This window comes from Portunus trituberculatus, chromosome 3, assembly GCF_017591435.1.
Source record: "Portunus trituberculatus isolate SZX2019 chromosome 3, ASM1759143v1, whole genome shotgun sequence".
NCBI classification, from domain to species: Eukaryota; Metazoa; Arthropoda; class Malacostraca; order Decapoda; family Portunidae; genus Portunus; species Portunus trituberculatus.
This window is the reverse complement of record NC_059257.1, coordinates 3,961,185-3,974,369: the sequence shown is the minus strand read 5'-3', so window position 1 is coordinate 3,974,369 and position 13,185 is coordinate 3,961,185. Positions and strand designations below refer to the sequence as shown.

The 13,185-nt window shown below is 35.7% G+C and overlaps 2 protein-coding genes across 3 annotated transcripts in view; both read left to right on the top strand.

The window, feature by feature from the left end:
• Positions 1–3,187, top strand: part of LOC123507839 (protein timeless homolog) — a 10,337-nt gene extending 7,150 nt beyond the window's left edge. Inside the window, exon 2 of the mRNA XM_045261098.1 lies at positions 1–3,187. This exon is cut by the window's left edge and continues 1,852 nt beyond it. Coding sequence (XP_045117033.1) covers positions 1–2,094 — 2,094 coding nt within the window. The 3' untranslated portion in view covers positions 2,095–3,187.
• The window catches only part of LOC123507860 (spermidine synthase-like), a 30,839-nt gene that overhangs the window by 10,834 nt on the left and 6,820 nt on the right, over positions 1–13,185 (top strand). Inside the window, exons 1-4 of one of the 2 annotated variants that reach the window (XM_045261123.1) lie at positions 6,725–6,797; positions 10,384–10,518; positions 10,866–10,986; positions 11,946–12,041. In XM_045261123.1, the coding sequence (XP_045117058.1) occupies positions 10,388–10,518; positions 10,866–10,986; positions 11,946–12,041 (348 nt within the window). In that variant the 5' untranslated portion in view covers positions 6,725–6,797; positions 10,384–10,387. Of the gene's footprint in view, positions 1–6,724; positions 6,798–10,383; positions 10,519–10,865; positions 10,987–11,945; positions 12,042–13,185 lie in introns of those variants that run through there. The other variant, XM_045261113.1, reaches the window with a different exon arrangement.

The window sequence follows — 13,185 nt, the reverse complement described above, 5'->3', positions numbered from 1 at the left end:
ATGCGAGCTGCCAGAGAGGTGTGGCCTGAAGGGGACATCTTTGGCCCACAGGAGTCTGACAGCACCCAGGATTTCCTGACCCTCCAGGAAATTTTCATGGCCAACCTCAGTTCCCCACAGGAAGCCCCAGTGCAGGAGCTGGATGAGCTGGAGGAGTATGAGGAAGAGGAGGAGGAGGTGGAGGAGAGGATGGCTGTGATGTCAGAGCAAGAGTTTGACTTTGTGGGGTTTGTGCGTCGGTTTGCCAACACCAAGGTGGTGAAGGCGTACAGCAGCCTGCTGCACCACTACCCCACCAACACCAACCACACCAACCACTGCATCCTCAAGCTCTTCCACCGCCTGGCCTGGGACTGCAAGCTGCCTGCCATCTTCTTCCAGGCGTCGCTCTTCTTGGTGTTCCTGCGAGCCATGGAGGATCCCCTCAGGGCCAGCAGTGAGTCGCCGCGGGAGATTGCCCGGTTCGGCAAGTACATCGTGCGGCAGCTGTACAAGGTGGCCCAGACCAACCCCAAGGTGTTCGTGGAGCTGCTCTTCTGGAAGACTAACCGGGAGGCATTGGAAATAGAGTGTGGTTACGGAGAGATGGAGAGCGGCAAGGAAGCGGCAAAGATGGCCTGGGGGGAGGAAGAGGAGGAGGAGCTGCGGCGGCTGCACAGCGAGGTGGAGGAGATCCCGGCGGAGGCCCGCGGAGAGAAGGACACAGTGGATCTGATCATGGAGCGGCTGATCAGCACCAACAGGACACGACGCTCCGTCATCAAGAAGCTGAAGGAGCTTGGCCTCATCCGCAGCACCAACGACCTCAAGAAAAAGACGCCAAAGATCTCTGCCCCCAGGACCTGGACGGAGGAGGAGGAGGAGGAGCTGCGGCGGCTGTTTGAGGAGAACAAGGAGGCCATGGACATAGTGGGGAGGATAATGGACAACATGAGCCTGCGCCGTCCCAAACACAGGGTGATGGAGAAGATCCTGGAGCTGGGTCTGGTGGAGGACAGGAAGCAGCTGTGGAAGAAGAGATCCAAGAAGACCACAGCAAGACCAAAGAGGAAGACTGGCCAGGACTTCCTCTCTGCAAACCAAGCCACTGACGACGAAGTGGACGAAGGCAGTGAGAGTGAGGCCACATTGGCGAGCGACGAGGAGGGAGACAACACCACGGGATCTCAACGGGCCTCTAGGAACCCAGCACCTCCTCCTGCCCCTGTTGCAACTCCAGCACTGATCTCCAAGGCTCTCAGTGTTGTGTTGGGGGCAGGGCGCAGCGAGGCAGTGGAGTGGCTGTCAAGGATCCTGCAAGACGTGGCTGACGATCGCGAAGAAGATGGAGATTTTGAACCAGTGCCTGTCCTTGCCATCACTCAGGCCTGCACTGATGCCATGGAGGATGAGGAGTTCCACAAGCTGCTGCGTCTTGTCGGTCTTCAGCCACCCATGAAACACCAGGAGATGTTCTGGCGTGTACCCTCCAGACTGTCAGTGGAGGGCCTGCGGAAACGTGCTCAGTACCTCACACAGGGCGCCTCGGGTGAACTCCAGGACCTAGAGAACCCTGATGAACCTCTGGAACCTGTACAACCTGAACCGGTAAATGTAAAACCACAGAAAGCCAAGAAACCAAAGAAGGCGAAAAGTAAACAGAAAGCCTCCAAGATGACACGTTCTGGTTCTGAAGACAAGGAGAACCAGTTTAAAGGAACATCAGTCAATATGGTGAGTGATGATGGCCCTCTCTCTCAACGCCAGTCAGGAGAGAATGAGTCTGGTGAGGATGATGTCCCTTTGTCCTCCCTTACTGGCAGGTCAAGCCCCTCGTCATCAAGGCCACACAGCAGGGCCAGTAAGAGGATGCTGTCTGATGATAGTGATGGGGAATTGTCACAGAGGAAGACGGTCAAGGAGAAGAAGAAGAAGAAGAAGCGTCTGGTGCTTGATTCAGACTCTGAGGAAGAGAAGGATGATGGTGAGAGAGTGGAGGAAGAGAAGGATGATGGTGATAGAACAGAGGAAGAGGATGATGGTGAGAAAGAGGTGGTGTCTCAGACTAGCAAGAAGCAGAGGATAAGGGCAATAATAGATAGTGATGATGAGTGATGAGTGATGAGTGGATTATCTTGCAGCACCATAAGAATAACCAAAGTGAGGAGAAACATTATACTTGACCATGTTGTTATTGTGGCAAGTAATATTTTTGTACTGGTGTTTGGTGGAATTGTGTGCCTTGTTGTGGTGTGGGTGTGTTTTATCCTGCCTCTCTTCCCACACAGTGTTCAATGGCTGGTTGGTTCCTTCACTCTCTGCAGGAACCACAGGCCTTTTGTTACTTCGGCAATCAATGAGATAGATGTATTTCATTATTTTTTATTTTTCTATATGGACATGTGATTTATTTATTTATTTTTTTTATTTATTTATTTTATTTGTTTATTTGTTTATTTTACAATTATTTGCCAAACCTGGGGAATGAGAAAGATACATTTTATTTGTTTTCTTCTTACACAAATATTTATCATTATTATTTGTTTATTGCATTTACTATTTGTTTATTTATTTGTTTATATATATTTATTTATTTATTTTTTTTTGGAGGGGATTACAGGACAGACCAATTGTAGCTTTGTCAGAGTGTAACAAAGATGTATTTTATTTCAGTTTTGTTCCTATACAGATGCTGTTCACTTATTATCTTTTTATTGGTTTATTTTGTTACTCGTTTATTTAGTTTTATATTTTGAGGGTTATTTTATTTAACTTTCTGTATATGCACACTTTTATTATATATGTTTATTAGATTTTTATTTATTTTTTATCTATTTTGATTCTATTTTATTTATTTTATTATTATTTATTTTTATTATTATTATTATTATTATTATTATTAGTTTATTTATGTATTTATTTTATTTTTATTTTTATTTATTTTTTGTCACCAGTCTAAATGAACGAAACACTGCCGGCTCGGCATGGCAGTGTTGTATCACCACTTGCTGCCAAATGTGTGATGACTTTATATGTGAATTTAAGCATCTCTCGATAGAATTGAGCTTAAGATTTATTTATTTATTTTATTTTATTTTATTTTTTTCATATGATATATATATATATATATTGATGATTGATGTTTTAATACCTTTGTATATTGTCATGAGGAGAGTTAATGTGAAATATATAGTAATGCATATTTATACCCATGGATTGTTTGAGTGTTGCCTGTTGTGATGTAAGACTTAGCAAGCTTTGTTAGGTTAGGCAGAGAGAAAGAAGAGTGTATACTGAAGGTATACACTCTTAGGTTAGGCCAAGGGTTCTCAAAGTGGTCGATCGGAACATCCAAGGGGTCAGTGAATAGCCAGGGGGTCGAAAGGGGGTTGGTGAATGTTTGCTGTTGGAGGAGTAGAAGGGATTTAATTTTAATCCTCCTATTTGAAATTCTTGATAAGAATTTGAGGGATATCAGACACCATTAGACTAAAAAAAATATGTTCTAAATGAACATATTTTTTTTAATCTAATCCGGACATAAGGTCATGTATTTCCAGTAAACTTCAGAAATTTCAGCAGCACTGGCAACACTACTTTCAACCAATCCTCTCTCTCATCTCTCTCATCAACTTGCACCCTAATATCAGCACCCTTGTTGGGGCCCATCAGGCACAGCCTTCTCATTAATGATGTCAACAGTGAAAGAAGAAAAGGTATGTTGCACTGACGATTAATTTACATGTACAGGCAACCCCCGATTAACGAAGGTTCACACAACAAAATTTCGCTACAACGAACGTTTCCTTTTACTACCGTCTGCTCATAAAGCGAACGCCTAACTTCTGATCTTTCACTTGTTTCTGATTGGGGCAGAGAAAACCTGGTTTTGTTCAATGCCTCAAAAACTCAATTTCTACAACTATCTACTCGACATAACCTTCCAGACAACTATCCTCTCTTCTTCAATAACACTCAACTTCCCCTCTCCTCTACATTAAACACACTCGGTCTATCCTTCACTAAAAATCTAAACTGGAAATTTCACATCTCTACTCTTGCTAAATCAGCTTCCAAGAAGTTAGGTGTCCTGTGGCGTCTTCGTCCATTTTCTCTCCCTCCCAGCTGCTTGCTCTGTACAGGGCCTTATCCGCCCGTGTATGGAGTATGGCTCTCATGTCTGGGGGATCCACACACAGCTTTACTAAACAAGGTGGAATCTAAAGCTTTTCGTCTTATCAACTCTTCTCCTCTAACTGACTGTCTTGATTCTTTAAGTCACCGCCGCAATGTTGCATCTTTATCTGTCTTCTACCGCTGTTTTCATGCTGTCTGCTCTTCTGAACTTGCTAACTGCATGCCTTCCCCTCCTGCGGCCTCGCTGCACAAGACTCTCTACTTCTTCTCATCCCTATTCTGTCCATCTTCCTAATGCAAGAGTTAACCAGTATCTTCACTCCTTCATTCCCTACACTGGTAAACTCTGGAACTCTCTACCTGTGTCTGTATTTCCACCTGCCTATGACTTAAACTCTTTCAAAAGAGGAGTGTCAAGACACCTCTTACGTTAACTGGACCCTCCTTTTAGATTTTTTTGTTTTTTCTCTTTCTCCTACTTTCCTCTCAACAGGGCCTGGCAACCAGCGGGATTTTTTTTTTCCAACACTTTGTTTTCCCTTGGCCAGTGCCCTTGTAATGTAAAAAAAAAAAAAAAAAACTAAACTCGCTTTAACAAAATTTTATCCAGGTCATTTTTTCCAAGTTTGAAAGCCCTGCTGTATCATGCAAGCCGACAGGCTTTTGAATACACCAGCACCTCTCATGGACAAAATGCGTACCACTCACTCCCCTACCCTTCCCTGCTTTTAGTTCAAAACAATAACAGCGTCCAGCAGCAGCTCGTCTTCCCTCGCTCAAAATGCCACCAAAACGCACCACAATGTCGCCTAGTGTTGCTAAGAAGACCAGGAAGTCTCTTACTCTCAAAGTGAAGCTGGATATTATTCACAGACACGAGAGAGGAAAGAAAACTCAGCACTGCTCGCCACCATGGCTTGACTCCATCTACTGTCTCTACTATTTTCAAGTCAGGAGACTATTAAGAAGGCTGGTGAGACCGTATCTTCCTTGCAAGCTAAAAGAACCACTCAAACTCGTGACTCTGCAATGGATAAAATGGAAAGCCTTGTGGAAATGTGGTACATAAGTTTTGTGTGCGGTACAATGATGTGTCCTTTGTTTACATTCCACAGGTTGCCAGCTAGCGTCTTTCCTGCTGTACTCTCCCTCCTTTCATAAATTTAAGATCATTATCATTATAAAGTTACTTACATAAATACATTAAACTGTTTAATGTTTAACTTCATAACTTTTGCTTTCATTAAACCTTTCACTGTACTATGATGCACTCTTGCTTTGTTTACTCTCAATGGAAGTTCAAGTCAGGGGTTAAACTTGTAATTGGTTCGCTTAACGAAAATTCACGCAACAAACGTTTTTCTAGGAACGTAACCCATTTGTTAAGCAGGGGTTGCCTGTACTTGTACACCTCGGCATATTTTCTTACTGTGTGATACCTTTTTATCATACTTTATAGCTACTACTACTACTACTACTACTACTCATATTGATTTTGGCATCGGTGTTTTTCCCTTGAATTAAAAAGCTAAGGGGTCGATAGAAAATTTGAAACTTCATTGGTGGGTCAATGAGCTAAAAAGTTTGAGAACCCCTGGATTAGGCAGAGAGAGAGAGAGAGAGAGAGAGAAGGTGTTATAAGGAAAGTTAGGTTAGGTTAGGCAGAGAGAGAGAGAGAGAGAAGGGTGTTATAAGAAGAGTTAGGTTAGGTTAGGCAGAGAGAGAAGAATGTATACTGAAATTTAGACTTCAGTACTATGATGAGTTTTACATATTCACTCTGCTTCCTATTTGGCAATTTCATAGAACTTCAAAAACATATAGTAAAGACTCATCATTCATCTTTTGACCTCCATAGACCCTTTCTAATGCAAATAAAATCATCTAATCATACCTAAAAATCAAAGTAAAAGTGCATCTCAGTATAGAAAGGGTCAAGCCGAGAGAGGAGTGTTATACTGAAGGTTAGGTTAGGTAAAGAGAAAAGAATGTTATAAGGGAGGTTGACCGAATGAAATGAACACATCAACTCTCTTAGTTATCACACACACAAAAAAATAAGTACATAGATAAAAGAATAAGAAAAATAAAAAGGTCGTTAAAAAGAAAATAAATCAAAGAAATGCATATAATGGAAAGTTAATTTTAGGTATGTGTGATATATTCTCTCTCTCTCTCTCTCTCTCTCTCTCTCTCTCTCTCTCTCTCTCTCTCTCTCTCTCTCTCTCTCTCATGTAATCTAGATATGCTGATAAGATCTTTGCTTGTAGCCAAAATAAAACAATAGAAATGGAAAAAAACTGAAAAATATGAATAAAAAAAGAAAAGGAAAAAGTAAATGATAGATGAAAATGTAATAAACCAAAAATAAAACAATAGAAATGGGGAAAAAAATGAAAAATATGAATGCAATAATAATAAAAGAAAAAAAGTGAAAGACAAATGATAGAAATGTAACCAAAATGAGTCCAGAATTTATATGAGGTCATTGTATTTTGACCATTAGAAGAGAGATAGTGTGGGAAAATTCAGATAAGACCTTTGTGACATTTGATGAAAGATAAAGAAAAAAAAAGTGATAAGGAAGATAACACTGTAGGCATAGATAGCTCTGTTGTGGAATTAATACTATGTCCTGGCTGTCCCTTCCTGGAGATAAGTTTGTGTAGTTAATTAGTCAGGTAAGAAAGTCTGGAATATTCTTTTGTGTGGATTTTGTGGCTTTATTTATTTGTTTTATTTATTTTTATTTGTTTTATTTATTTTCTTTTACTATTTTTATTGAGTTTATTAATTTATCTTTTGTAGGTAGTCAGTTTTTTTTATTTACTCTATTTTTGTTTTATTTTATTTTTTTTTTTTATTTATCTATTTATTCATTTATTTTTATTATTTTTGTATTTATTTTTTTTACTTTTTTTTATTGAGTTTATTAATTTATCTGTTTTTCTTGTGGGTAGTTGTCAGTTATTTTATTTTATTTACTCTATTTTTGTTTTATTTTCCTTATTTGAGTTATTTATCTATTTATTCATCAGTTCCAGACAATATACACAATGTTTTTTTTTTTTTTCTTTTTTATTATTATTTATTTTCTTTTTTTAATATTTGTCAAAGTTCCAGAGAATATGAAGAATTTTATAAGATTTTTTACTTTCATTTTTATTTATTTTATTTTACTTTATCTATTTTTATTTTGTTAAGTTTATTTATGTTTTTTTATATATTTGTCAATGCTCCGGAGAATATGAAGAATTTTATAAGTTTTTTTAATTTTACTTTTATTTATTTTGCTTTGTTTTATTTTATTTATTTATTTATGTGTTTTTGTGGATATTTGTCAATGCTCCGGAGAATATGCACGATTTTATAAGTTTTTATATTTTTATTTATTTTACTTTTTTTTATTTATTTTATTTATTTATTTTTTAGATATTTGTCAAGTTCCAGATAATAAGGTGGATTTTATCATTTCTTTTTATTTTTTTATTTTAGTTTCTTTTTATTTAATTTAGCTTATTGATGTTTTTAGGGTCATTTCTTAAAATTCCAGAGAATATGCTGAATTTTTTTAGATTTGTATTTTTTCATTTTATCTATTTTTTTCTATTTATTCCATTTATTCATTTATTGATCTGTTTATGAAGATTGGTGAAAATAACCAGGATTTCACAAGTTTTTATTTTATTTTTATTTATTTTCTGGTTTATCTTCATTTTTTATTTGATTTAGTTTTTTTGTGGTTATTTGTCAATGTTTCAGAGAATAAGCTAGATTTCATAAGTTTTCATCTATTTATATATTTTATTTCATTTATTCATTTATCTATTTATCTCTATTCAATTATCAGTTTTTGTGTTGATTTGTGAAGGTTCCAGAAAATAGACAGGATCTGATAAGCTTTTTATTAAATTTTTCTTTTTATATTTGATTTATTCACTTATTTATTCACTTATCCATTTTATTTATTCATTTAGTATTTATTTATATTTTTTGATAATGCAGAATTTTAGTTAAAGTCGTCTGCACTCTTGAAATTGTACTGTAATGTGTCAAAGTAAAGCAGTAATAAGAACTGGTAAAAGCAGAGATGGCAACAATGGTGTGTGTAAAGCAAGAATGTGTATTGCAACTTACTAAGCCAAAAAAAAAAAAAAAAGTTAAAAAAAGGAATGAAATTAATATAAAAAAGACATTAATGATATCGTACAGTAAAAAAAGAATCTATTGTAACATATCAAAATTACAAAATAGAGAGAAATGTGTCAATGCTAAATATTAATAGAAAGAATGCAAAAGGAGAATGGAAGCTAAATGAGGAAAAAAGTAGACATTTATAATACTGTACATTAAAAAAAAAAAAAAAAAACTTGCAGCATGAAGAAAGAGAAAAGGGAAAAAAATATCAAGGAAAAAAAAAAGAAAAGAAAAAAAAGGAAAGGAGAACAAAAAGAAAAATTAGATAAAAAGAAAAGTATAGACATTGATGATACTGTAAAGAAACTATTGTAACGTGAAGAAAAAGAAAGGGGGGAAAATATCAAGGAATAAAGAGAGGAAAAGAAAAAGGGAAAGGAAATGAAAAGGAAAATTAGATAATACCAGACAAAATGATAATTATAATAAAAAAAAAACTATTGTAAATTTAAGAAAAAGAGGGAAAAAAATAATGAAGGAAAAAAATAATAATAAATAAAAATGAAAAGAAAAACTAGGTAAAAAGTAGACATAATAATACCATAAAAAAAAAAAACTATTGTAACATGAAATAAAAAAAAAGATAAAAGGAAAAATGTATCAAGGCAAAAAAATAATAAGAAGAATGGAAGATGAGTATATAAGAAAAATTAGATAAGAATATAGACATTGATAATACTGCACATAAAAGAAACTGTTGTAACTTGAAGAAAAAAGGAAAGGGGAAAATTTATCTAGGCAAAATAAAAAAAAGAAAAGAAAAAATGGAAAGGAAAGTTAGGTAAAAAGTATAGACGTTAATAATACCAGACCAAATAATAATGTCAAATAATACAAAAAATTAACTATTGTAACATGAAAAGAAAAAATGGAAAAAATTATTAAAGAAAAAAAAAAGGAAAGGAGAATGAAAAGGAAAATTAGATAAAAAGTAGACATTAATAATACTGTACAAAAAAAAAAAAAAAAAAAAAAACTTGCAACATAAAGAAAAAGGAAAAGGGGAAAATTTATCCCCCAAAAAAGGAAAGAATGGAAAGGAAAATTAGATAAAAAGTAGAAACATTTATAATACCAGACATAAAAAAATATTGTAACATCAAGTATAAAAAAAGATAAAGGGAAAAATGTATCAAAGCAAAAAATAATAAAGAAAAGGAAAAGAAGAATAAAAAGAAAATGAGATAAAAAGTAGCAATGTTATGAAAAAGGAGAAAGGATAAATCATTGAAAAAGGAAAAATATATTAAAGCAAAAAAAATAATAAAGAAATAAAGAAAAGGAGAATGAAAACAAAACAAATAGATATAGAGACATTTGTAATTCCTGACACTAAAATATCTACTGTCATTTATGAAGACAAAAAAAAAAGAATAGATTAAATAAAAAGAATAAGCAAATGAAATAAAAATCAAAAGATAAAATAACATTAAGAAAGAGAAAAAGGAAAAGAGAATAAATGATAGAAAAAAAAGAAAAATATGTCAAAGCAGAAAAATAATAAAGAAAAGGGAAAGGAGAATAAAAAAAAAATAGATGAAAAGTAGAAACATGAATATCTATTGTTAATTATGAAGGAAAAAAAATAGAAATCAAATAATAACAGTAAGTAAAACAGGAAAAATAAAAAAAATTGTACAGGAAAAGGAATATAAAAAAAAAATAGATAAAAAGTAGAAATATTAATATCTATTGTTGAGTATGAAGGCAAAAAACAAAATAGAGATCAAATAATAACAGTAAATAAAAAAGGAATCAGAGAATAATGATACAGGAAAATTGAAATAAGAACAAAAAATGGATAAAAACTAGAAACATTAATATCTATTATGCAAAAAGACAAAAAAACTAAATAAAGAAAATAATAACAATAAGTGAAAGAGAAAAAGAAAAGAAATGATAGAAAAAATGTATCAAGGCAAAGGAAATAAAAAATAGATAAAAAGTAGAAACATAGGTATATATATAAAAGCAAAAAAGAAAAGATAAAATAATAACAATAAATAAAGAAAAAGGAAAAAAGAATGAATGATAGAAAATGTAATGAGAATATGTCTGTGTCCCCCACAGAGCCATGGACCAACACCTGAAGGGATGGTACACTGAGCGGTCCCCGATGTGGCCCGGCCAGGCATTCTCCCTCAAGGTGGACCGCACGCTGCTACACAAACGCAGTAAATTCCAGGACATTGAGATTTTTGAAAGGTGTGCTGGTGATTAATTATGAAGCATTAGCTCTAGTCACCAATAAATGCTTTGCACCAAATATTATCATTTTAGTCTCTTCACCATCACTACTTTATCTATTTATTTATTCACCTCTCTATGATCACCATTTTGAAGCATTATAGTATATTCAGTTAACCTTCCAGTCACCAATAAATGCTTTGCACCAAACATAACCTTTTTAGTCACCTCACCATCACTACTTTATCTATTTATTTATTCACTTCTCTATGATCACTATTTTTGAAGCATTAGTGTATTTAATTAACCTTCTAGTCACCAATAAATGCTTAGCACCAATTCTACCCCTTTGGTCACCCCGGCAGCACCAACTATGGCAAGGTGCTGGTGCTGGATGGTGCTATTCAATTCACGGAGAGGGACGAGGCAAGTTACCAGGAAATGATCACCTACCTGCCTCTCAACGCACACCCCAACCCAAGGAAGGTGAGCTGGTGAAGTGGTGAGCTGGTGAAGTGGTGAGCTGGTGAAGTGGTGAGCTGGTGAGGTGGTGAGGTGGTGAAGTGGTGAGGTGGTGAAGTGGTTAGCTGGTGAAGTGGTGAGCTGGTGAAGTGGTGAGGTGGTGAGCTGGTGAAGTGGTGAGCTGGTGAAGTGGTGAGGTGGTGAAGTGGTTAGCTGGTGAAGTGGTGAGCTGGTGAGGTGGTGAAGTGGTGAGGTGGTGAAGTGGTGAGGTGGTAAATCCGTCTGTGTTTGCTAGTTCCTTCTTATTTTTGTGATTTTTTTTCTATCTTTTCTTCATCTTTGGTTTATGTTTTTATTTATTTGTTGTTCTCTTCATTTTTTGTCTTAATGCTTTCTTTTTTCTATCTATTTACTTGTCTCTATCTGTCTTTCTGTCTTCTTAATTCTTTTCTTTCTTTCTTTTATTTATCTGTTTTTATCTATGCCAATTGGTGGCCTCTCTTTATTCTTGCTTTATTTTCTTCATTGTTTCTTTCTCTCTTATCTTTTTCTATCTTGCGGACTAGCATGTCTTCTTAATTCCTCTTTTTCTTTCTATCTTTTATTTATCTGTCTTTATTGGTGGCCTCTCTTCACTCTTGTTTTCTTTTCTCCATATTTTGTTTATCTATATTATCTTTATCCATCTACTTCTTGTTGGCCTCTCTCTCTTCTTAATTCTTTTTGTATCTTTCTTTATCTGTCTTTATTTGTCTGTCTTGCTTGTCTTTCTTCACTCTTGTTTCTTTCTTTTCATCTTTTGTTTATCTGTTATCTTTTCTATCTATTTATTGCTAGCTGTTCTCTTCATTTTTGTCTTAATTCTTTCTTATCTATCTATCTATCTTTTCACTTTATCTATCTGTCTATCTATTTACTTTTATCTATTTATACACTTCACTCCTCATTTCTTTGTTGCTATTCAGTTCCCTTATTGTCAACAGGTGCTGGTGGTGGGCGGCGGTGATGGTGGTGTGGCGAGGGAGCTGGCCAGGCATCCCATGGTGGAGGAGGTGGTGCAGTGTGAGATTGACAAGGAGGTAAGCACACGCCTTGAAACACTGCCCTCCATTCACACACACTGCTCTCACCATTACTTTGCATAGATTATTAGCTGTTCTCAAGAGTGTTTCCCAATCAGTAATGTGGAAATGTTGTTCATCTGCCTCTAGAACTTTATAAACACCTTGTAAACCTTATATCACTTCAACTAGAGTCTTTGGAGAGTAGAAATGATGTAGTACAAGTGTTTGGAAATGTTCATGTTACTAGAACTATATAGATGGGCTGAAAATCTCACGTCACTTCAATTAGAGCCTTTAGAAAGTGGTTAAGGTGTAGTGTAAGTGTTTGGAAGTGTTTCTCTGTCACTAGAACTATATAAACACCTTGAAAACCTTATATCACTTCACCTAGAGCAGTGGTTCCCAAACTGGGGGGCGCGCCCCCCTAGGGAGGCGTAAAGAGAATTCAAGGGGGGCGTGAAGTCATCTGCTAAAAAAAATGTTTTAATAGATTATAAGAATAATAAAATCAAAATGTCTCTCTGGAATGTACTATTATTTGTTTGAGTGGCTTTCATTATTAAAATTTAATACAGAGATCTGTTTTCCTGAACAATGCTAAGAAATAAATGCAATAAAATAAAATAAGTTCACATGAGCAAAAGAGGAAGTGGGAGGGGGGGGCGTGCGGGTCTACTGGAAGGAAGAAGGGGGCGTCAGGTAAGATAGTTTGGGAACCACTGACCTAGAGCCTTTTGGAAAGTAAAAGTGGGGTGGTACAGTTATTGAAAAATGTTTATCTGTTACTAGAGCTATATAAACACTGAAAACCCCACATCCCTTCAACTAGAGCCTTTGGAGAGTAGAAGTGGTGTGGTACAGTTGTTCGAAATGTGCATCTGTCACTAGAACCATAGAAACGGCCTGAAAACCTCATACCACTTCAACTAGAGCCTTTGGACAGTAGTGGAGGCGGTCTGGTACAGTACAGATGTGTTTGAGAATGAGGTCCTTGGAGTGTTGAGCTGGAAGGCTGTGTCAGGCAGAAGAGTAAAGAAACCAAATGAATTAATAGAGATATGAAGAGAGTGGAGGGAGAGGCTTGGCAAATAAATGAAAGTAGATGAGAAGAGAGTGAGAGGAGATCCTTGATGAATAAAATGAAAGATATGAAAAAGAA